Consider the following 24,985-nt stretch of genomic DNA (forward strand, 5'->3'; position numbering starts at 1 on the left):
AAAGAGTGAGAGAGAGCAAGTTCTCTCTACTTGATTGTTACTCGATTATTTTTTTAGATTTTTTTCCCTGAAAATAGTTAAAAAAAATAACAGTATTTTCTCTTTTACAACGAAAGACAAGTTTTACTATTTTATTGTCTGTTACATGTAGCTATATGTATATATGTATATTCTATTTCACTGCAAATAAAGAGAAGCATATTGTCCATCCAGTTTTGTCCTACTGAGCAGATGCCATCTTCATATTGATTGATTGATTTTTTTTTTTTTTTTTTACTGATTTTCAGTATTATACCTTGGTATTAAAATCAAGGACAATATACTGTATTGGTTTTCAAAAAAATGTGTCTGATTTAATAATAACAATAAAGAGTTATAAATCTAATAGTGTGTTCCTTGCAGTATAATGAAACATGTGCCATAATGTTGTCAAAGAGTGGTTAACCATTCAAAGTAAAGCTGGAGTACAGGATCACTGTGTATCTGTGATTAGAGCAGGGGTGGGTGGCCATATTTGGAGCCACGGGATCTTGTTAATCAGATTTCAACTTGGGATTTAATTGCATAATTGGTATGATTGTTTAACCATAGTGTAGGAATCTATTTCACCTGTTCAGTAAGATTTGATTCTGTCTTGGTGAGAGTTTGTTCATTGACTCAGTGTGCTGATTGGGTTTGATGTTATCTGGATAAATGGAACTGCAAAGATAGGCTATTCATCTGATGAATAGATAGCGAACATTGAATTACATTACTGGGTACAGTACTTCTTGTGGTACATGCAGTAGATACTGGTAGATAAATGATCTTCTTTTTTTTTACCAAACAAGTATCTGAATTACTAAGGCATATACCAATAGGGGAATCTTTAAAAGCCATCAATTTAATAACAAGACTAAAATATTATTATGTTTTAAGGCTTGGCAGCATATCTTTAAGCTGCTGGTAGATCAGCATGCTATCAACCAATACAATAAAAAATTTCAGAAAATAATTTCAACCTAGTTTAACGAATAATTGATGATTCAAACAATCTGTAGCTACAAAACATCACTAAATAGGCCTAATTGATCCACATGAAGAATGTAAAGCTATTAAATTTAAATATTGGCCCAAAACTTTAGATTGTTAACATCAATACCTTTAAAAAAAAAAACAGTAGACACTGCACTAACACTAACTTGGCGGTAGTGTCTCAGTCAGGCAATGCTATCTATCTGCCATTGCAGAATTATGACTCAAGGGGAATGAAAGTGAGGAGGGAAGGCTATGCTGTATGCAGGACCATGAGTGAGCAGGAGAATAATCAAGGCCTAATCAGATTCCTGCGTTTGATAATGGAGGGCGGGAAAAGTGAAGTGGAATTCCAGGCAAATTTGTGCAAATCAAAAAAGATTCCTCCTGACATGACGCGCCGGTGAGAGCCAGGATCTAATGAGGTGTAATTTGTCTAAGAGCCTTGCTGCCCCTCCCAGGCAGCGCTGTTAAGACGTTGAGATCATTCTAAAAGATGCCCATCACTCATTCTTATTGCCCTTCAGATGAAATGCATCCACATGTGATATATATACACATACTGCCCTATATGTGTGTTTTATATATGATTCAGCATTGCTAAATATCATAGTTGAAGGTTGCTGTTAGTGCACAAAGATGTGTTAAATGAAGGAATGGATACATTTTCTGTCTTTTTTGTCCATTTCCTGTTCCAGAAGAGAAAATGGAGGTGGCTGGTAAAGTATGAACCATGCTTCTGGTGAGACTAATGATGCAACGGGATGTGCGTGTGTGTATGTGTGTGTGTGTGTGTGTGTGTGTGTATATATATATATATATATATATATATATATATATATATATATATATATATATATATATACTGAGGCTGTTTATGGTGCAGCAATAAAAGCACACACACACACACACACACACACACACACACACACACACATATATATATATATATATATATATATATATATATATATGTGTGTGTGTGTGTGTGTGTGTGTTTGTGTGTGTGTGCTTTTATTGCTGCACCATAAACAGCCTCAGTCAACCTAAGTGATACGACTTTTCCTCTTTCCAAGGGGAGAATTACCCACCAGCAACCAGAGCTTCCCCTCGCTGTCCCTGACAACTTCCATAAATTATAGGAGATTTTCATATTTCAAATTTCATCTGCATTCATCTGGCAAAGCCAGGCTGGGGATGGGAGGGGGGATGGGGGGGGGGCGACAGGGCGTCGGGGAAGAAGAGCCGAACCTTCGGCAAGCTGGCGGTGGGGCCCCAGAGATGGACCTAATTGAATTGCTGAGGCCCCTTGATTAGATTAGACTTGCGGCAGCTTGCTGCCAATCTGAAGTATGGGTGCCTTCTATCCTACTTAACCCCTCTGGCCCACCCCACTACACACACACCCACACTGGCCAGCACACACACGCATACACTCACTCAAACAGCACGCCAGGCAGGCGGAGTGGCCTCCATAACTTTTTTTAGCATCAGAGTTGGGTGCTTTTGTGATTGTTGTTTCTCTTTGTCTAGGCTTGTAAAAGCACAGATCTTTCACCGGCAGGTCCTGCTACTCGAGCTTCCCCCACACGCCAGAACCACCAGTGCTGGCTCTGGCTAAATTCAATTACTGAAAGTTTGTTTGTTTTTGTGTGTGTGTGTGTGTGTGTGTGTGTGTGTGTGTGTGTGTGTGTGTTCATGCACATATCCATTTTATGTGAATTTCTAATTAACATTTTATTCAAAACTACTTACTAAAAAAAGGAATATATATAAATAATGTGTGTGTGTGTGTACCATATATTTACAGTCTAAAAATACATAGGAACTCTATATAGTATGTATAGAGTAGTCAATGGAAGGCTTGAAATGAAAGTATTAATGACATCTTATTAGCATACATCATAAATTCTACATTATTGTACATTATTTAAAAGTAACTCTGTACATATTTTATAAAAGAGTAAATAAAAAAGTGTACCTGCAATGCATAAGAATGCATTAGGGGGGTCTTTACTTGGTTTGAATGATTATAGGAGCCAAAACACACATTAATCTTTGTGGATCTTCATATTGTTTGTTTTTTCTTGCAATAGCAAAACCTATGTTTTTTTTTTAATTAAAAAAAAGAAGAAAAGAAGAAAAATCCTACAAAATACCTATGCAATTTATCCGTATCTCTCATATTTAACCAAAGGGAATGATGAGATATACAATGCATCTGTATGCATTAGACATACACAAAATGTCAGACAATACTCCACATAATGTCTTTTGCTTCTACTTACACAATTTCTACACCACAAACAACATCACACCTTACTCGCTCCTTTGACCCAGGTTTGTCATCTCTTTCATGCCACATCTAAGCTTTGAGTCAATGCATAAGCCAGATGAATATGTACCATTGTACAGTGAGGGGGGGGGATCATGCTGTGATGCAATTATCATCTATTGCTCCCAGTAATTCTATCAGGTCTCTGTTTAACAATAATCTCATGTCGAACGTCTGGGGTCGGGTCCTTTCTGTCTCTATTGTTCCCTACACCAGGAAAAAAAAAAAAATACACACACACAATCCAATTGGAGGCTGCGCTATTGGATTTTTGCCCTGTAGAATAAACTGGAATCATATTTTTGGCTGAGAATTATCAATACGTCTTGTGCAGAGAAGCAAAGAAGACATCAGTGAAGGAGAAGAAAAGAGGATGATAAAGAGAGAGGGAGGATGGATGAGAGACCTGGGAACAGTCTGGAACTGGATAAAAGAAGACAGTTCTAGAAAAGCACTATGAGTTACAAAATTACGGGAACAAAAGTCTATAACCATGCTTGAAAATACATTTGTTTTACATATATTTTAAACAGTCAGTTTCTTACAGTATGTCATGTATCCCATAGTATCCCATTAGCAATAACTGTAAATAAAATATCCTCAATTAATCCCAGTATTAAAACATTCCTTTGCTGCTTTTCATACAATATGATACAGTATGTGTGCAAACTAGTCATGCCAAGACACAGTTTTCCTTTTTGCGATATCAAAACCAATATCCACAGGAAAGTATTTTCTTTACAAACTACTAAACAACATTTTTTTTTTAATAGAAGTACCTCACAGTTAAAACACTTTGCACAATAATCCCATTTATTATGGCATTAATATAACAAACCTGAAATTTCAAGTTTAGATTTTTTTGATATATCTTTTATCATATAAAACATATGATTGCCATAACATGATAATTTGTCATTTATTTTGCTGGTGCATGCCTGATACCAGTTCTACATATCACAAAGATGTGTTAACCAGTGCCATTTCAAACGCTAACTACATAATAAATGGCCTTAGACTCTATATAATAAAACTATATAAATATCTCACTTACTCATCTTCTATACTGCTTTATCCTGTATTCAGGGTCACAAGGGCCTGAAGCCTATCCCAGGAGACTTAGGGCCCAAAGCAGGGTACACCCTGGACTGGGTGCCAATCCATCGCAGGGCACACACACATACCTGGAGGAAACTCACCAAGCACGGGGAGAACATGCGAACTCCATGCACACAGAGACAGGAATCGAGTCTGGCCGGGAATCAAACCCGGACCCTGGTGGTGCAAGGCGACAGTGCTAACCACCACACCACCGTGCCGCCACTATATAAATATGTGTTTTTTCTTTTCTTTTTTCTTTTTAAGTGCTGGATTATTTATCTTCCATATTGTGTCAATGTAGCACTTTATTTATTATGATTTATAATTCTTTGTACCATCTGTTAGAAGTGCATGGTATGGACAAAATATTGTTCAAATATTTTTTTGTGTGATGATTTCACATGTGACTAATCCCACTTAATCAATGCACTTGTGGTTTTTAAACACTTACAGGTAAATGTTATATGTCAGCCACATCACAAATGTGGACTTATGTTTCTTTTTTTATGTAATTGTCCCACATGGTTTATTCCATGTAATTTGTTTCTCCATCCTTCAAATATTTCCATACTATTCTTTAAATTTTTTAGATGTATTTTTCACATTTAATCACATTCACATTCTGTCAGGTGTTCAATATGTAATTTCATGAACTGACTGTGAAGTGCAATTTTTTTTTTTTTTTCCAATGTGACTACAAACTCACTTATTCCATCATATATGTTAATATGACTACGCAAAATGTATGTGTTTTTTCATGTCATGATATTTAAAACATTTCTACAAAACTTATGGAAAAAAGAGAAAAATAAAACATCTAGTTCAAAAATGCACTATATAACTGAATCAGTTATTTTTAACTGTAAAACAGTTTTGGTTATAAAAGTACTAATAATGCCAGGGAAGAAATTTTTAATGCAGATTATTGTGATATGTTTTGAGATGTATGAAAAGTAAGCTGAATAAACGGTTTCTGAAAACACTACATGCATGTATACAGCGTTTTTGATCTTCTCTACACTGTAAACATGACAGGAACACAGGGAGGAGAAGACAATCACTGTCCTCTCACCTGTTTTGTAGACTTTTTTGCTTACTGATGTTCCAGCTGAAGCTCTCCTTGTCCCACAGTCATCCATCCACCCGCCACAGTTCCTTGCTCACTTTTCATAATTATTGAATTATGCTCCGCGCCTCCCATTAAACTAGGGACATTTTCTTTTTAACCACCTGCTCTTCCCCCCTTCCTCCACCCAACATTTTACACCATCAATCTTTCAGCGTTAGTGTAGCCCTAAAAGCTTTCTGAGTCCCCCATAATAGCCAGGCAATGTGGGGTCAGCCTGGAAAAGGGGAGCTGGTCATTGTGTGTGTGTATGTGTGTGAAAGAGAGAGAGAGAGAGAGAGAGAGAGAGTTGTGAAGTCTCAGCAATGTATTGGGAGAATTGAGGAATTAAACATTGGTCATTCTATCACTAAGTGTGTATGTGTGAGGCATTGGTGGTAATAACAGGTCACTAACTGTGACCCCACAAAAGAAAGAAGGAGGGGGCAACCAGAGAACACAAATGCACCCTGTGAGATGGTCACTGTTCAGGCCTTGGGACTTGAGGCCTTGGGGCACAGGGAGCTAAGACATTGACCCTTGGTCAGTTAAGCTAAACAAGGCCAGAGTTAATGCAATGATCACGCAAGGGTGTATGCTCAGAGTCTCAAAGCCTAACATACAGTGCAGCTGGCCAAATTCAGCATCCTATTTCCATCCAGGCTACCATGGATTACAGATTCAAATTATAGAAAAAATGTCAAAATGTTTTTGAAGGCAACAGAGAAGATTTTCAGTTGAGTGTTTTCTTAAATTATTAATATACAGTGGTTTTGTTATAGGTTTTTTAAAATTGTTTTTCTATGTGCTTGTGAGAAATCTGATGCAACAACAAATCCTGAACTGCAAGCCATTACACTAAGGTACAATACTTTTAAAATATTTTGAAGTGTGAAAAAAGATGTACAAACCTGTATTATATGAAAAAATAAAAAAGTATGAATGTTAAACGTATGACAACATTAAAACTAAATATCACGATTTGCAATATATTACATGATCTACACACTGAACAAATATTTCAACCATTATTTGACTGTTCTTTAGACAGTTAAGGATTCTTAGTGCCATAAAATGCTTTCCCTTAAACCATTTTTAATAGGAAACACTTACATATAGAGTTCCATATAAAATATTATTTTTATATGGAGTTATAGGTTATAGGAATTACAGGTTTCTACCAGTGTGCATCATTTTCAAATGGGTATAATAGTGCAAAACTTAAACTATATATTTTGGAAAATAGCTTTTCCTACATAATAAGAGAACTTTAGTTTAGTTTGTTTAAACAAAGTAGAAACCATGTTTTCTCTAACTTTCTGTTGAAGATGGAAAAGGTAATATGATACAGGTGACATGTAAAATCAAGAAATGTAAGGAATGTACAAAAATAACAAGACTAAATGACATATTATAACTAACATTTTTATACATCTTGCTTTCATGGTCATTGGCGCTAAAGTGGTTGGTGTCTCACCTAGCATGGGGTTTAATTCTTAAACAATGTCCATAACCCAGCCGGTGGAGTGCTGGTCCCAAGACAGGATAAAATAGGGTTAAATCAGGAAGCTCATCAGGCATAAAACCTGTGCCAAGTTGTGTGAAGATTAGATGGTCCGCTGTGATGACCACTTGACGGGTGCAGCCAAAAGACTACCACCAGCAACATACTTTATAATAATTGCATAGTTTATAATCACCATCTGATCATTAATAGTATAGAGTAAAATTGTTCATATCCAGAATTCTCAGGGCCCACCACAACCATAAACTTATCTGAGTAAGGTAAATAATGAAATTTCAAAAAGAAAAATAAATTTATTTTAGAATTAAAATCTAAGCTGCCTTTTTTTTTTTAGTTTAAAGTTATTTTATTTACATCTTGCCCGATTCTCACTTTTCACTTTAGATGGCTTCCTGCATTATCCAAAATGCCATCTGATTACCTGCTGATAGTGGTGGCTGATGGGATATGTGGAGCAAATAACCACCAATTTCTCATGAAAATAACATAAATACAACACTAATAATCACAGTAATACTTGAATTGCAATAATATGTGTTTCAGTCTGAAATTTTGCTTTAGCATTTTTGTAAAAGTCTTCCTCTAACAACATTAACCTATACAATCTAATTAATCTAATTCAAGCCTTTTCATCAAAATCACACATCATGGATGTGATGTTACAGAGTAGTTGAGAAAAAATTCCAAATGTTGACCTGTAATTCAACTTAGAAACTCAAAGAAGAAGGAAAACAACTTTGTCATCTTGGTAATTTTCCACTTCTGGGATATTACAACTGTTGCGCTATACTTATTCCAATCATTTACTGTATGCTAAGATTGTTTCACCAGGAGTCCAGTATTAAACGCTGTTTCCAGCATTATCCCTTTATCCTTCTGCTCAACATTTTGAAAAAAAAAAACATTTTGAGTTTTCACTTCATTAAACTGAAAATGTGGTGGACCTAAACTGATTGAGCCATCTCTACCACTTAGTTGAGGTATGCTGTGTTAAAAAAAAACCACTAGATGAGGCTGTCTTTAAATAGTGTGCCTTGTAAAATGCTTCAATAGCATTTTATGTAACTTCTTTAAATTTCTAGTTTTTGGTATTTGTAAATATATTGATACTTTTATCATAATGCAACATCTCAACCATTCGGAAGAGGCTTATATTCTGGCCTGTTAAAAAAAAAGAAAGAAAAGAGGAAAAAAGAAAGCACTGTTGTTATCATTGCCCCCAAGAAAATAAAAGAAAACATTTTTTCATTACTATTTTTAGTGAGAATGTTAAGGGTTTAGAGAAAAAAAGTAAAAACTTGAACATAACTTGAAAATTTTTCAAGAAGTCTTAGTATCTTATAATAATGACAAATTATGACTTAGTATTACCACAGCAAATTGGTTTTGCTTTCAATATCTGCCACACAGTTGCCGTAAGGCACCACTGACAAAGTACACATTCTTAACTGAATGTTATGGTGAATTTTTTGATAACATCTATTCCAGTGATCTGAGCATGTGCACTGTTTGATTTGGTTAGCCCATGGTCATATTCAGATGAGTCAATATGGAACAAATAAGCCATTCATTAATGCTGGTTTGGCATTTGCACAGAACTTGCATTTAATGAAAAAAGAGGGTGAAAGAGTGCTTCTCAGATCCTTCCTGAACACAGCGTGGCCCAGCAGAAATTAGGCTAACCTAGTCTTACTTTTTTAATTGAGTTATTTTTACATTGTCTGCTTTCATAAAACACAGTGAAAAGTGGGGCAGCATGTTTCAGATATTCACAACAGTGATATAATCTTTTTAAATAAAGGAAGGCTTTTGTGAAGGAGTTTTAAAGGTCTCATACATTTATATATGATGATGCAATACCTTATTAGAAATTTAAAATACTATTATTTTACATTTTCAAATATTTTTTTTTTAAAGATTCAAATATTGTTCAATTGTTTCAACAAATACTTTACAATATAAAACAGTGTGGCTCGACATAAGTCTCTACTTATGTAAGACTTGTGTATATAGTTATATCACAACTAATTTTATGACATGCAAAATCTACATAATGTATTTTCTACAGCATGGACCCTTTCAACTTTTAAATTAAAATATACAAATAATATTCAATATAGTATTACCATTACATTTGAGAAGATATTGTGTTGCTGACAGAATATTAGACATGACACACTTCTACTTTGAATATTTACTATTTTTATAATGTACAGTACACATACAGTATTAACCAAGATACACGTGTTCTTCAATCAATAACTAGGCCTCCATGGCAAATTTGAAATTGTGTTGTAGTTAACGTTATACAGTGTTTCTGCAGTTACACAATTCCGGGGAAAATCTGTAACGTGGAAATATACAAATTACCACTAAGTAGGATAAAAAAAAAAAAACAGTTGTCCAAATCAAACAAATAAAACCACTTTGTTATTTTGCTGTTTTTGTTCTTTAAGCATGTACAACATTGCATTGTGTGTGTGTGTGTGTGTGTGTGTGTGTGTGTGTGTGTGTGTGTGTGTGTTGTAATCACTGTGTCAGCACAGATGGAAGACCCCTGTGTAGAGAGCTGGTGCTGATCGCACAGTTCCCAGCATGCTGCTCATTACTTAATGCTCATAAAGCCACTCATATTATTCATCTGTGACAGCAAGCCTGCTCTGCATAGCCTAAACAAATCATTCATACATGCACCACACACACACACACACAAAAAAAAACACACACACACAAAATGCAGATGTATTTACAAGCTACATTAAGTCCACACAAGCATATGCATTGCAACATGCAAACAGACACATCAGGGACATGGACATGCCTCATACCCACATCCACACAAATAGAGACATATTGCTCAGAAACAGTAAAACAACTGCATAAACACACTGCATGGTCGTGTTTGAGAGATGAACAACCTTAATAACACCTTAAACTTTTCTCCCTTCCTCTCCTCCCTCCCCGGCCTGCCTTCACTTCCCCCTTTAACGTGCAGTAATATGATTAGCGCACAGCTAATGGCCTCTCCTTCTGGCGCTTGGAGACATTCTGCCCAGACCTTGGAAGGCACACCAGGCCTGCTGCAAAGAGCCTACATCTGCAGAGAGAGAGAGAGAGAGAGAAAGAGAGAGAGAGAGAGAGCTATCCCCTCCTCCCCTCTCCACAAATCTATAGGGAGGGAAGGCAGAGACAGGTGCATTTCTGCACAAATCGAGTTAGCCCAGGCATGCCACATCCAATTGAGCTAAATTGATGTGAGAGTTTGTGATGTCTGCCGTGGGTTCTACAGCAAAGGTCAGTGTGCCGAGACAATGACATCAATCTGGCCTGCACGTGGCCAAGAGAAAACCCTCCTATAGCCTGAGTCAGTCCAGTGCAAAAGAAAAAAAAATGTGGAAAAAAAAACAGTAAGCATCAGGGAAAAAATTTAGTAAGTATAATCCCTGAGACTATTATTATGAGCGATTAACAATAAGTTTAAACTGGAATAGCCTACTTGTATATTACTCATACTTTTGATTTACCCCAAGTATTACTTCTGCATAATTTTTGTGGGGGCTGTAGTTTATACAATAATTCCTACCACCACAATAAGCTTTATCTGAAGCTGTAATGATTATAACATCGTTATTGATGTTTTTTTTGTTCTTTTTAGCTGGAAAATTATAAACTCTTGATGCCGTTGGTATACAGCACTGAAGTGGGCTATAGGTCTAAAGTTTCTTCCATGCCCCGAGAGAACAGGCTCTCTGCCGGATTGGCTTTCCGTCACTTCTATCACTCCAGGCCTCGGTCTGGAAATAGATACGAGAGGGTATCGCTTCCAGCCCACCTATATTCAGAGAACCATTTTCTTTTATCAAATTAGCATTATTGCCTCTCTCGGCTTTGCTCAGATACTGCAACTCAATACCTTACCTCAGGCCTGGCCCGAACTGCGACCTCAGCTCAGCACATGTGTTCTCCAAAATTACACCCTCCACATCCACAGGCTGGCTAGCATCTGGATACTCTCTTACATTTAAGAGGATCAAAAAAGCGTGGAGCTGAATTGGCACCACAAGTGCACTGGAAATTTTCACTCTTCTTGTGTTCAATTCATGTCCATGTGAACTCGTATAACTGCTCAAGGCTAGATGTTAAGCAAACGTGTTCTGTGTTGTGTTTTAAGCTCTTTAGGATTTCTAATGTAGGATTTCTACATTTGCTTTAGGACAAATCAGCTATGAACAAGCAAAACTGTTCTATTTTTTATTAGTGAATTTTTTAAATACTTAAGATAAATATAACAGTGCTTTGGTGTGATAAGAACACAATAGCTATGGTAAGTAAGACAAAGTATTGTTAAAAGCCTTAAAATTCGCATTAATAAACATGAAAATGTTGTCTGTGTTGTACGCTTCTCGCAAAAAAACATTTATTTTTATATTATTATTTTTTTCAGTTTACTCTCTCACACCAAGTTGTTTTTATCACTTCCTGAGTTAGTCCGAGTTAAAAATAGACGCACAAACAAGTAAAGAGGTCACGATGATACACTAAATAATATCAGGGGGGAAAAAAACTACCGCAAAGTGAACCGCAAAGCACTGATCTATTATGGGTCCTAAGAGTTCCACAAATAGCCGCCACTGCATTTTTTTTTTATTATTTTATTTTTTGAAAACTGAAATGAACAATCCGAGATCTGATTTGATGCAGTTTTACCCCAAAGCAGGTTTAAGGTTAACTTTTCATTCGTTTTTATTTGCCGGTATTTTGTAGTCAATACAGACTATACAGTTTCTCACGTGTCATTGTTCTGCCTCGATGTAATTTACCAAATCTTCCATCCAGTGACTATTCAACTATTCTTATCAACTGATGTTAGGTCAGTTATTTTTCTGCAATCCCTGCCTTACTTAGATTGTGATCTCTTGTGTGAAGCATTGCATTAGATCTGAACACCTGCTAAGCGCATCATGGGAATTTATCTCTGCCCAGGATAGTGGAAATTGTAGGAAAATTGAACCGGTGAGTTGTCAGGTGTCACCTTGTTGCTTCCAGCTGGCAAACTACATGATGGAGCCATTTCAGTTTACCATTAGCATGATTAAAATGCACTGAGCTATTGACTGGTGGTGTGCTTTGCGTATCATACTGAAAATGGAAATAAATTGATGTGAGGACTTTGGAGTAGTGTGATAACAATCCAAATGTTATCATATTTTGGGATCTGAATCATTTGAAGAGCCGGATTGTGCCCAGTAAAAGATAATAACAATTACAAAGGAACAAAGAAGTTAAAAAATGCTTCGAATTACAAAGTGTACCCGGTGTAGTCCATGACAACGCAACGCAATAGACACACAGTTCAACTTCTTTTTAAAAACCCGAAAAACATTTCTGAACATTTTCCAGGCCGCCAGACATTGGGTTCAAATGGTCATGCGCGCTGCTTCAGTGACCCTTGATAGCCGCTTTCATTCATCAGAAACATTTTCTCCATGGTTAGAAACGATGTGTTCCCCAAAATATGACAGGGGTTGGATGTGATTTATCGTCCCTCATGGCTGCAGAAGAATGCTGTTCTTTATGGCCTGGCTGGGAAATTCAGTCGTCAACTCTGGTTGAGCTGAGGGTGCAAAAGCCAAGATGTCAGTCTCTATGTTTTCACATGAGTAAGGAAATTAGATATTGTAAACACAATATTTATGATAAGAAGTGATAAGAAAAATCAAAAGTTGCATAGGAATCAGCTTCTATTCATTACGCCCAAGTTACAGAAAAAAAAAAGAAGAAAAACACTAATAAAATAAAAAAATTAAGGAACATGAGATGGATGAATGGTGGGCGTGATATTTGTGGGTAACCTAATATTACATTTTAGATAATGCCATATAAGGTGGTGCTATAATTGTTGTAATTGCTGGTGTAAATGCATTGCAGCAGGGTATTGTAAGGGGTAACGCCAGGTCTTTAGGGGGAAATACATAGGTTATAATAGGTTGGACTTGTTATAATTTTGAGTTTGGATATGATATGATAAATGAGAGAAAGTCTACTGTAATTGCAAGTCAACTTGAAGGCCAACAACTGCGGCGCCCTGAGAGGCCATGAAAGATTTTTCTTTAAAACATTAAAAAGCGCTCAATCATTCTCAGTGCGCTGCGGCGTCGCCTGTCGCAGAGCTGGTCATTAATCGCTTAATTCCAGTAAAACCTCCGTTTCCTCACAATAGGCCGCTGTCTGCCCCGCTAATGCATGTGTGATTAAGCATTTAGCCCCCCGCGCACATGCACGCCGATATTAGCCAGCAGGTCTTACAGACCCAAATGCCTTCGGGGGGCCGAGCACACCAGGCCAGAGAGAGAGAGAGAGAGAGAGGGAGAGAGAAAGATCTGTGGTTAATGACAGTGACCCGAGTTTCCCCGGCCATTCTATTCACCAATAATAACAGCCCCGCGGGCTGATTTTTGGGTCAAGCCTAATAATTGTCAATCACTATGCAGAATATAACCTGTGTGTTGGTTTATTATTATTATTATTATTAGTAGTAGTAGTAGTAGTGGTAGTAGTAGTAGTAGTAGCCTAGTAGTAGTGTCATCCATCATCGATTACTCTAAACTTAACAAACTGACAGCCCCCCTCCCAAAAAAAAAGGTATTAAAAAAGACATTCTAAAGACATTGAAACTTTAAACCTTGTTGAAGCTTAAAAATTGTAAAAATGAACAAAACAGGAAATTCCACTAAATTTTGTTTAATTAACTCCTACCGTTTTCATTAGTGGTATTGGGTAGCGTAGAAGATGCTAATTCGAAAATGTTTGGTTAACAGAGTTAATACTTTATTCAGCATCAGATGATTTGTTTGTTGCATCCTGCTAGGAAACACAATATGCTGTACATGAAGTGAGTCATAGATAGTGTCTAGGAAAATTGGCTTATTACCCTACGATAGAGACTTAAGAGTGAAGATGTGCCCCGTGTGCGTGTGTGTATGTGTGTGTGGCAGTCTTGGCAGGATCTAATAAGGTTCATCGTTAAACCAGCGTTACACAGCACGAGATGAAACGATGACAGGCGGACACCGATAAGAATTTAATTCCATCTCATTTTAGACAATTTTATGAATCAGATTCTTGAACACTGGCAAGAGATTAAATGATCGCATCTTTCCGAAATCTTATTTTGTTCCGGTCGATACGGCATTTCTTCTCCCGTTAATGTCGACTTAGAGGTTGGAGTAATTTAGTAATTGATTCCGAGCACAGGCTCTCGGCGGGGCCATGCAGAGCCGCGTTAGAGAGGGTAATATGTTTGCTAATGCCGTCCGCCTGCAGAATAAGATTTTTATGCTAATTTACTTCGGTGAAGGCCAGACCTCGTGGTCACTTGGCAGGGTTTTTTTGGCCACATGGTGGGGTCTCTGCCGAGCTGCATCCTGCAGAGGGGAAAAGTTATAGATTTTCGTATTGAGCTGCTCTAAACTGTTTTTTTTTCCTCACTTAGGCTTTTTCTGCAGAGAAGTAAAAGACTGATAAAAATACAGTAGGCTACTCACATTGACCACGTGTACTGTAGGTGGGCTGCAACATATGATCTGTAGGGTTGGAAGGAATCATGATGATGATGAGGAAGATGATGACGATAACGGTGAAGATGATGATGATGATGATGGTATTATTATTATTATTATTATTATTATTATTATTATTTGAAGTAATAGTAGTAGTAGTGGTAGTGGTAGAGGAATCAGACAACACATACGTCTTTTTCTTCTTGCTATTTTTGCTTTTTTTTACTCACCGAAATAAATATACCCATTAAACGATTGCCACGTGTGTGGTACCATCAGAAACCTTTATAAATAATATCAACATACTCAACTAGACTTTAAGAGCCAATACTCTAAAAGCTAATTAAGGGCACACTATTTGCACTTTCCCAAATAAAGGACACCCTAAAGGTACTCTTGGTAGTCCCATTGAAATGACAGTTTTGTACATTTATTCCTGAAAGTGGTCGAATGTATGATCAATACGACTTTTTTCTTCTTTTTTATCTGTTGGGATTTCAGTATTAGATTATTTTATGTTCTCATGTCATGTTTACGTCTTGGCTACGTGGGGCGCAGTTGATGCCAGAACACGCGTCAGGTTGTTATCAATTTAACTTTTAATGGCAAAGAAACAGAGATTATTGTTAGTGCATTTCCTGATATCTAATGGTGTCCAAATACAACTAAAGGAAAAAAAAAACAGTTAAAAACAAGGCATGGAAGACAAAGTGATTGACAGAATTGACAAGTCCTATTGGGTGATTGATTATTGCAGGGTCACTGGGGAGCAACCACGTGTCTAAAAGACACGCTTTAGAGTAACCTTTTACTGGTACAATCTCCATTTCTGTCTAACACAAAATTCACTTTTAGCTTTTTATATACTACTTATAAACAAGTATTTTCAATCCGTTTGTTTCGGTTTAGTCAGTGGTCAATAGTAATTCCTCTAGTTCCTAACACACTGTTTTTTTAGTGTAGTATATATATATATATATATATATATATATATATATATATATATATATTATTTTTTAAATTTATTATTATTATTTTTAATAAACCATGAAAACAATCCAAGGAACACTACAACATTGATATTTAATGTGCTACTACTGTTAATACCAGTCACACACACACACACACACACACACACACACACACACGCCTCATGTAAATTTCAGCATTGGTTAATAGCTAAGCTTTCTTAAGCATAAAGTGAGACATTATGTTAAATCAGACACAGCCGTCCCTCTCCTCCGCCTTCTCTCTGTTTTTCACGCCCCTTTTCGCTTTCTGATGACGCCCATCCATCCACACACACAATAGCATTTTTTTGTTCCTCGTTTTTTTTGTGCAAGCCGCATTCCGGCAGCGCGGAGCGACCACACGGACTTCTATGCGATGTTTTTTTTTTTTCAGCAATAATGTCCGCCCCCTATTGTCAGCCACTTTGGTGCCTGGAAATTTAAGGTGCACGTTCACTGATTTATTTAAGTGAACCCACATGGAGTCGGTTATTTATGAGTCATTAAATCGCAGATGAACTTCGAAATTACACGCCTATTATTAAACCATTATCATTATCACAGCCATAACGCTCAGTTTTTACGATTTATGAACCCGATGAAAGTTCATTTAAAGCACGGCATGCAATTGACCTATTAAGTCTACGCGCTTACACACTTAATACGTTGATTTACACACGCCAAAAATTCCCTTAGCAGCCTACGCGTGTGTCTGTACTGACGTGCGTAGTGGACAGGTGTCACGTTCAACAGAATAAATCTCTAGTTTCAGAGGCTGACATTTTATTCCGCCCAACAGATTGTGAAACCAGTTAATGGTATAAAAGGAGATGTTGAAAATATAATAGATGGGCGTTTCAATGGCTGGTGGACTATAGAGCAAGACAAGAAAGAGTCATTTGAATGGGAGAAACGGATGGTCAAAAGCTATGATTCCATTTGCCTCGGCAAAAAATATCAGAAAAAGACTTCTCGGCCCTTTGTGTGTTATTAGATTAATTCCTTGGGATGACTGCTTTTCTCTGCCAGACGCGTGGAGGGAGGACGGTGGGCCAGTTGGTCTTTGGTTTCTTTAATTAAATTAACCATTTGGTACAACTCAGAGCCACAAGCTCGCGTGTAGAAAAGAAAAAAGGAAATTTACATAGGGCCGACTGGGTTGAATCAAGAAAGAATGAACTTTAATCGTCGTTTATCTTTCTTACAATGGATGCCGAGCAACTCAATAGAAAAATATACGTAATGGAGAAAAATCAGCAGTGAAACGCTTGATGTTTTCATTCGAGTAACCTCATCCATTTCAATCTTTTGCGCTTTCATTGCGATTTCGCATGGGTTTCTTACCAACCGCGTATTTATATTCCTTTTCATTTTGGGGGTAGAGAGTAAGATAACCTAACCCCAGACTCTTCATCAGACGTTTTCTTTCCTAAAAAAATCTCAACATCTAGGGTTTAAACACAGTTTTTCAAACGTGTGTATCTGTTAAAATGCCCCCCAAAAGTCAGCTTTTTTGTGTGACATATTAAACGAAAGTAGTTGGCCCAAAGTGCATTCCAGGAAAGGCAGATGAATTTAACATTAACAAAATCTCAGATAAAACGATGGACATAAATTGTAAATAAAATTACTATATTATCACATTTGAAATTAACCAATATTAATTTCAAATGAATAAAAGTAATTATTGAAAATGTCAACAGGTTGTGACTGGGAATTTAAGTTTAAATATAAAAATATACATGATATAAACATAAATACTAATTGCATATTAACCCTTAATATTTAAGTAAGCTTTTAATAGTTCCAATACATATTATTCCTGCCTACTTGTGAACGTTACAACTGAATATCCCGCCTCTGGAAAGCTGTTACTTTTCCAAATATTTTTCCAAATATGTTTTCTTTTCACACATTTGCCTACTTGAAATGTCCATTTAAAGTAAGTTATGACTGTGAACGACATACCCGATAACAATTGATAAAATAATTGTTAAGCTCAGTACAGGATACTTTGCCCAAGAATCAATAATGGTATTAAGCGAACCCAAGAAAGTCACAGCGAAAACCAGTGAGCAACTTGTTACCGTAACAAAATTAAGCACTTGGGCAATAATATAAAGATAAGAGGCTTGATGATTATTTTACGAGTTTGTTACCCTCATTACCGAAATGTTATTTGCCCTTTAACGAAAATAATAGCCTAACTGCAATAAAACCAATTAGAAAATGATTCTCAAATTACTAGGCTGCATAAAAACCGCAGCATGGAAATGAAAGGCATTGAATGGCCTTGAATCTGATATTAAATAGCTCTAGCTGCCAAAAAAAGGCTCATCCATTCTGTCGACCTCAGTTTTTAAAATAATTATGGAGTAAAAATATTTCACACCCAAAACGTTGGTTAGCAACATTAATAATAATAATAATAATAATAATAATAATAATAATAATGTAATATAATCAATATAATAACGTCACTACTACTACTTTTACTACTGCAAATAATAATAATAATAATAATAATAATAATAATCTCGTATTATTATTATTATTATTATTACTATTATTGGTGGCGGCGGTGGTGGTGATGTTAGTGGTAATGATGGTGGTACGTTTCCTATCCACACCTTGATTTTAAGGTTGACATACGATCCCTGTTTATCTCACGCAGCCCCTACCTGACCCACTGCTAAACTGAGGATGTTACATTTACACTTTGCCAACAACAGGATACTAAACTCTAGCAAAACGACCCAAAACAACCAAGTAAAACAGCAGAGATAGAGATAAGACGAAGCGAGGAGAGAGATGGAGAAAGAGAGAAAGAGACAGGGGACACGCTATCGAAAATTCAGCCCAAGGTGTACGGTCGGTTAAAAGGCTTAAAAGCTCGGGGAAAATTGGATCAGGGAGAATCGTCACCCAACTTTCATTATTTCCAAGTGGTGTGATTGAATTAAAGGGCAAGATGGCGGTTTGAGCGGAGAGGGCTGTACGCGGTGGAAGGGGAGGGGGGAGGCTGGCGCGTAATGGTGGGGTATTAAATTCTAATTAGAGATGCAGGGGATCAATGATAGGGAGGTTGGACAGCCCGATCCCCCCAGTGCCAGCCCAATAGACTGATGAGTTATTGTCATGTAAAAAAGCGCTAGCAATAAGACCCAAACGCTGTGCTATTGTCCAAGCGGAAAGAGCCAAGTTTATTATGAGGACTATATGCTCTAGAGACCTGGGGCTAGGCGGCTCCTTGGGAGGCTTTTCATAAAACAAGGCTCAGCTCCTATAAAGGAGGGCAGTTTTGGAGCAGGCGCCGAGCAGTGCACATCTACCACGGCACGAGTCTCCTTCAAACTAGTCAAAAATAACAAGCTCCCCCAGCTCCGCTCGCTTTTTTGCTTAATTTCGAACTTTTTTTTCCATGTACTCGCCGATTTAATTTAATTTGACGTTTGTGTGTGTGCATATATATATACTTTTTTCTCTTTCTTTTGGGAGTGCAGCTTTCCTTCTACACAGAGCCTTTTCAAATGTATAAAATGGAGTATTCATACCTCAATTCCTCTGCCTACGAGTCCTGTATGGCCGGGATGGACACGTCGAGCCTCGCGTCAGCCTACGCGGACTTCAGCTCGTGCAGCCAAGCCAGTGGCTTCCAGTACAACCCGATCAGGACCACGTTTGGTGCCACCTCAGGATGTCCATCTCTAACCCCGGGCTCATGTAGCCTGGGCACGCTGCGGGATCACCAGAGCAGCCCGTACGCCGCAGGTAAGCCCGCGTTTCCCAGCCACACCGAGCCCGAGCGAATCTCGGCCCGGTATATAGCCTAGGACGACTTGATTGCATTTGAAAATGGAAATGTGTTTAGTATTTACCAAACGAAATCTGCTTACACAAATGAAAGAATTTATCACGTTAGAAGCGATTGCAGGCAAGCGGTAATTCGGTTACGGGGTTACACTATCCCAGTCACACCCTAACCGCCAACAGAATTATCTTAAGCTGCCAAAATGATAGGCATAATTTATTTACTTTGCGACGAGACATAAACCTTCGAAAAATAATGAAATAACGAAGGACTTAAGCTCATTATTGAAACTGGATTGAAGTTACAGTATACCAGCTGTGGATGCAAGCATTTATGACAAGTTTCCAATGCTGCCTCCAATAACATTCAATTAACTACATTTCACAGATAACGAGATTACAACTGAGTCGGAATTTTCATAACATTAGCTATCTTTTAACGTGATTCGATCTTATCACATTCCAACTATGATAACGGCATCTCTTTACTGACATTTTAACTCCAAAACTTTTTTTTATGTATTTTCGTTTTACCTTCTCGAAAAAAGAGATGACTAGATTGCACGGTTGCTTGAAACATTTGGACAGAATTGCATTTCTGTTTTGACAGTTCCTAATGTTGTCTGTGTATTTTTTGACAGTTCCCTACAAGCTGTTTACCGATCACGGTGGCCTAAACGAGAAAAGAAAGCAGAGGCGCATCCGCACGACGTTCACCAGCGCGCAGCTGAAGGAGCTCGAGCGCGTTTTTGCAGAAACCCACTACCCAGATATTTACACACGGGAAGAGCTGGCACTAAAAATCGATCTAACCGAGGCCAGAGTGCAGGTGCATAGACACACACAACACGATCTATTATATTTAGGCTAATATAGTCTAATATTTATACACAAATTGACATTATTCTTTTTTATTATTTAACAAACTGTACCAGGGGAATATACAAACTAGTTACATGGATATGTAATGGACAAATATTTTATTTTATTATCATACACAGTTGCATACGGATAATGTAATAATATTTTGCATTTTAAATGTTAACTAATTAAATTATATTTATAAACATTACATTTTGATATCCCTTTTTTTTAATTGGTATATGTCAATTTATATAGATAATGTTGAACCTAATCACTACGGGTTGAAAGCAAAAACTGTAGACTGTGATAATTAAAGCATCCTTATAAAAATACAAACTATTATAATATATATTTGTTGTTTTTTTATTTTAGAAATCGACTTTTCATATGTGTATTAATTTATATGTCAATTTTATCAGACTGAGTTTTTAAACATTTCTGGTTTCCTATAGGTGTGGTTCCAAAACAGACGCGCAAAGTTTCGTAAACAGGAGCGAGCAGCCGCCGCTGCCGCCGCCGCAGCCAAAAGCGGCTCGGGCAAGAAATCAGACGCTCGCGATGAGGACAGCAAAGAGGCCAAAGCCACCGACCCAGACAGCACAGGAGGACCCGGACCTAACCCGAACCCTGCATCCAACTGTGGTGGTCCGAGCCCTACTGGAGGCTCCCAGGTCAGCGCCAGCGGAAACGGATCAGTCGAGCAGGCCAAGACGACTGTAGGTGGCATGGGTGGCACAGCGCCCAGTCAGGGCTGGCCATCCGCCCCGGGCACCATAACTTCCATTCCGGACTCTCTTGGAGGACCGTTCGCCAGCGTGCTGTCATCTTTACAAAGACAGAACGGAGCCAAAGCCACTTTAGTAAAGACCAGCATGTTCTGAACTGAAGGGTCGTCCGAGTAGAGGAAGAGAGACAAGAGACAGAAATGGAGGAGAGAAATAAAATGAACTGATCATTGACTCACTCATCAAAGGAGGAATGCCAAAACACTGAGGGAGACCAGTTTTCTCTGCTCACTGTTAAAATAATAAATACTTCAAATGAGGAGGCACAGTCTTGGTCTGTCTCCATCATCTGACTTTTTCGATAGCCATCCGTTTACACAGCGAGCTGGATGATTATATCCTACAGACCTTACGTTAGCCCAAGCTATAATCATCATTTTGGTTCTGCGTCTTTTTTTTGTTCTAGGTACATAGCTGTGATCGTCGATACCATAAATAGATATAAATAACTGATAGACTGCCTAAGAAGTATTTCATTACGGACTCGGTGCGACATGACGTCATGGCTGTTTGTTTACACCGACTTTTACGCATTCATGTACCGTAAATTATAATATGTCTGTACACATAAATTACTGCCTCTGTTATATATTTCTACATATGAAGTTACAAAAAAAAAGCATTAGAGCCAGGGGTTCTAAAAACACTCATCTAAATATCTATGGATCTACGGCAAATTATACCTTAAAATGGCACAAACGTACATATTTCACTGTTGACAGGAATACTTAAACGTTTTGTGTGTCTTTCTACGGCTGTGTTTTTGTGGCTCAGATTGTATAGTGTTAATACGTATAATATCGTCCTAGATAAGCATAGACACCATATCGCCCCTCGTAGTTCAGTCTTTTTAATGTTTTGCAAAAATACCACTGGTAAATTCATTTCAGAAAAAGGGAATGGATGCAACGCATTGTATTTATTTTTTTTCTTTTTTGCATGTTGTCTATTTCGTTAAATTTTTTATAATAAGTTGACCTATTTTGTGAGCATTATGTAACACGTTTTTGTCCGGGATTTGAGAATTATTTATATGTAGGTAATGGATGCTTATATTTAAGAAGGAAATATTTCTACATGTGCACATAGTTTTTCAGGTGTACCATTGACATGGTTGTTGATGATAAAAACAATAATAATTATGAAACCACACTGGTCCTCGTTCCTCTTCGGCGTGATTGTAAACTTTAGCCATTATATTATTTTGTGAATCATAATATTTTAGATTAGAATAAGTTAAATGCTTTGCATTTATGGTTGGATAATAAGCTACTTATTGATTCACTGCAGACCATCTTTACATGTATTGCTATTGTATTTGAGTTTTTACATTATTTATATTGCACTTGTCATTTAAACGTTACAAAAGATTCTAAGGATTCATAAATACCATGAATTTTCTGGTTTGCAGTTAATTATAGAAGGTCAATGTCAATGTCGCAGTCGGTTTCAGAACCTTGGACAGCAGCACCGGGATTTTGCGCCAACAATTAAACTTCAAAACTTTAAAAATCGTTAAAAATAATACGTTTAAATAGAAAAACATAAAATGCACACATCAAATGATTAAATTGTTTATTATTTTTATAATAACATATTTCTGACTCAAATTAAAATATTCTCGCCCCCTCTGGATAACCTCTATCATATGTAACCAGTATTTCTATAGAAAAAAAGAGAAAAGAAAATGAAAAATACATATTATTATTATTATTTTACTAGCTTCTGTCCAATAAACTGACCCAGAATCAGAATCTTTTTCAGAAAGTTTATTTATAAACATAGGATGTACTGTAAAGCCTTCGCATTGGAACAACAAAGTAATCTATATTCGGATAGTGTACATTGAAAAATCACAATAAATATACCTTAGATTTAATATCATTTCCAAGGTAGGTCATTCATCCTTACCATATCAAACTGCATCCGCACTGTATATAGTCTATATGCCTGTTATGACTAATAGCTACGTGACCAGACCCAAAGCATAGAACATTGACTATACAAGAAATTAAAATGAAAGCGTATTAAATGTCCAGTGATCAAAATTCTTTTTTAAGCAAAAGCCTTCGAGAGTTTTGCACTTATTGCCAGTTACATATTGTGGAAAACGCTATTGGTTGGGCTGTGTTAAGCATGGCTAGTGGAGTGGTTTCTAGGCAGATTATAAACCGTTTCTAAAATAAACATAAGCACTGGTATTGCTGCTTGTGTGCAGAAACATGACACCCTCGGGCAGTTTTTCATTTACGCATACACCGCTCACCCATAAATATACAAAGTACACTCTTACAAATAAAGATGAAGGTACAAAAATGTACTTTTTTCTGTCACTGGGGTAGTCAAATCAAAAGTATTTTATATGCCTTTAATATGTTATCTTTTACCTGGAAAGATGTATAAAGTGTTTTTTAAACACACTTTAAAGCTAAGTTGCCCTTATGGTCAAATTATTGTTTTTATATTTTCATTAAGCATTGTATAGTGACATTTATACAATGACTTTGTAGGAGAATGGTAGACATTAAAAATAGAAAATCTGTACTCTAGATGGTAACACCCCAGCAACAAGGAAAAGTACAGCTTGGTAGCTTTATTTATGACAGAACCAGGATTTAGATCTTAAATTAAAAATACACACTGGCAGATGCAGATATCAGGAAAAGGAATTTTTCCCCCAAAAAAATCCTGCTTTAAATTTTTCTCCTCTATGGTCCGAAAGAAAACAATAGTTATTTTATCTTGACTAAAGACAAAAGCCTTTGGATTTGCTATCTCAAGCTGCTTTTTGTGCAATCATTCATTCTAAGGCACATTGTTTCAATGCATTAACATTTACCTTCACTTATAAACCAAAACCATCTTAAAACGACCTTAAGATGGATGTAATTGCTTTTGTCACCACAAAAGCAGGCGGTATACATGAGCTTTACTTAATCAGGCCAAACTCCAAAACCTTTAACTTGGTACATGAGGACATTTTTTCCCCCTTTAGGCCCAGGAAATGCAAAGGGGGAAATGGATGTCTATCGATCAGGTGCAGCCATGATTATGGTCTGCTTCCCAGCCGTGATTATGGCCAGCTTCCCGCCATTATGAAGACCATGACAGGAGATGAAGGAGGAGCATCAAGCAGAGGTGGAGCACGATTCAGATTAGATAAACCAGTCCTAAATTCTCATTTTTACTGACACGAAACAAGAAAAAAATAATGGTGCGCTAATGTTGGTGTTCTTTTTGTATTTCACCCAGGACTGCTGCACAAAGGAAATCCTGCATAATCAAGATAAACATTGCAACCTCAGGGATTTTAATAGCATACACCTTACTGTCACATAGTGATGTGTAAAAGATTCAAATACATTTGGGTTTGTGTTTTTTTTTTTTTTAACATAAACACTTTTCTCAGAGGTGTGCTGGTTTTAGAGTGACCTTCTTTTAACATTGAATTATCTGTATTAGCTTTAAAACCATCTGTCCTGCCATTTGCAGAACTTTATTTATCATTGTTTAATTCAACCATAAAAAAAGCACCAGGCTTTTGACACACTTATTGGGAGATATAGAAAAGAGCAAATTAGCCTTGTCTTGGAAATGTTGCACTGGAATCTGTGAAGGTGAAGATACAAGACCAATCCAAGCACTTGAAGGCAGATGACTTGATTGTTAGAAGCTGTGATGCATTGATTGGGTGTTACCCCAAATCATAATGCCTACTCACAAGTTGGTGGGCTGACCAGCAGCTGAAAAAGCATAATATGATAGAGTTCATTTTGGGTTAACCTAGAAACATATCTCAAAATAATCATTAATCCAAAACATATACAACAGGATAATTGTCACTGTCAAGACAAAAAAATGGAAGAACAGGTGTGTG

The 24,985-nt window shown here is 37.0% G+C and overlaps 2 protein-coding genes across 5 annotated transcripts in view; one reads left to right on the forward strand and one right to left on the reverse strand.

Moving 5' to 3' along the window:
- Positions 1–18,839: 18,839 nt before the first annotated feature.
- Positions 18,840–22,392, forward strand: phox2bb (paired like homeobox 2Bb). Its single transcript, XM_053505500.1, has 3 exons — positions 18,840–19,420; positions 20,101–20,288; positions 20,776–22,392. The coding sequence occupies exons 1-3, from the start codon at positions 19,180–19,182 to the stop codon at positions 21,202–21,204; spliced, it is 858 nt and encodes a 285-aa protein (XP_053361475.1). The 5' UTR covers positions 18,840–19,179; the 3' UTR covers positions 21,205–22,392.
- A 450-nt stretch (positions 22,393–22,842) lies between these two features.
- Positions 22,843–24,985, reverse strand: part of limch1b (LIM and calponin homology domains 1b) — a 114,018-nt gene continuing 111,875 nt past the window's right edge. For 2 of the 4 annotated variants that reach the window (XM_053505461.1, XM_053505460.1), the window contains one exon: positions 22,843–24,851. In XM_053505461.1, coding sequence (XP_053361436.1) covers positions 24,826–24,851 — 26 coding nt within the window. In that variant the 3' untranslated portion in view covers positions 22,843–24,825. The remainder of the gene's footprint in view (positions 24,852–24,985) is intronic. The other 2 variants (XM_053505463.1, XM_053505459.1) reach the window with 1 other exon arrangement.

The sequence above is a fragment of the Clarias gariepinus genome, chromosome 10 (genome assembly GCF_024256425.1).
Source record: "Clarias gariepinus isolate MV-2021 ecotype Netherlands chromosome 10, CGAR_prim_01v2, whole genome shotgun sequence".
NCBI classification, from domain to species: Eukaryota; Metazoa; Chordata; class Actinopteri; order Siluriformes; family Clariidae; genus Clarias; species Clarias gariepinus.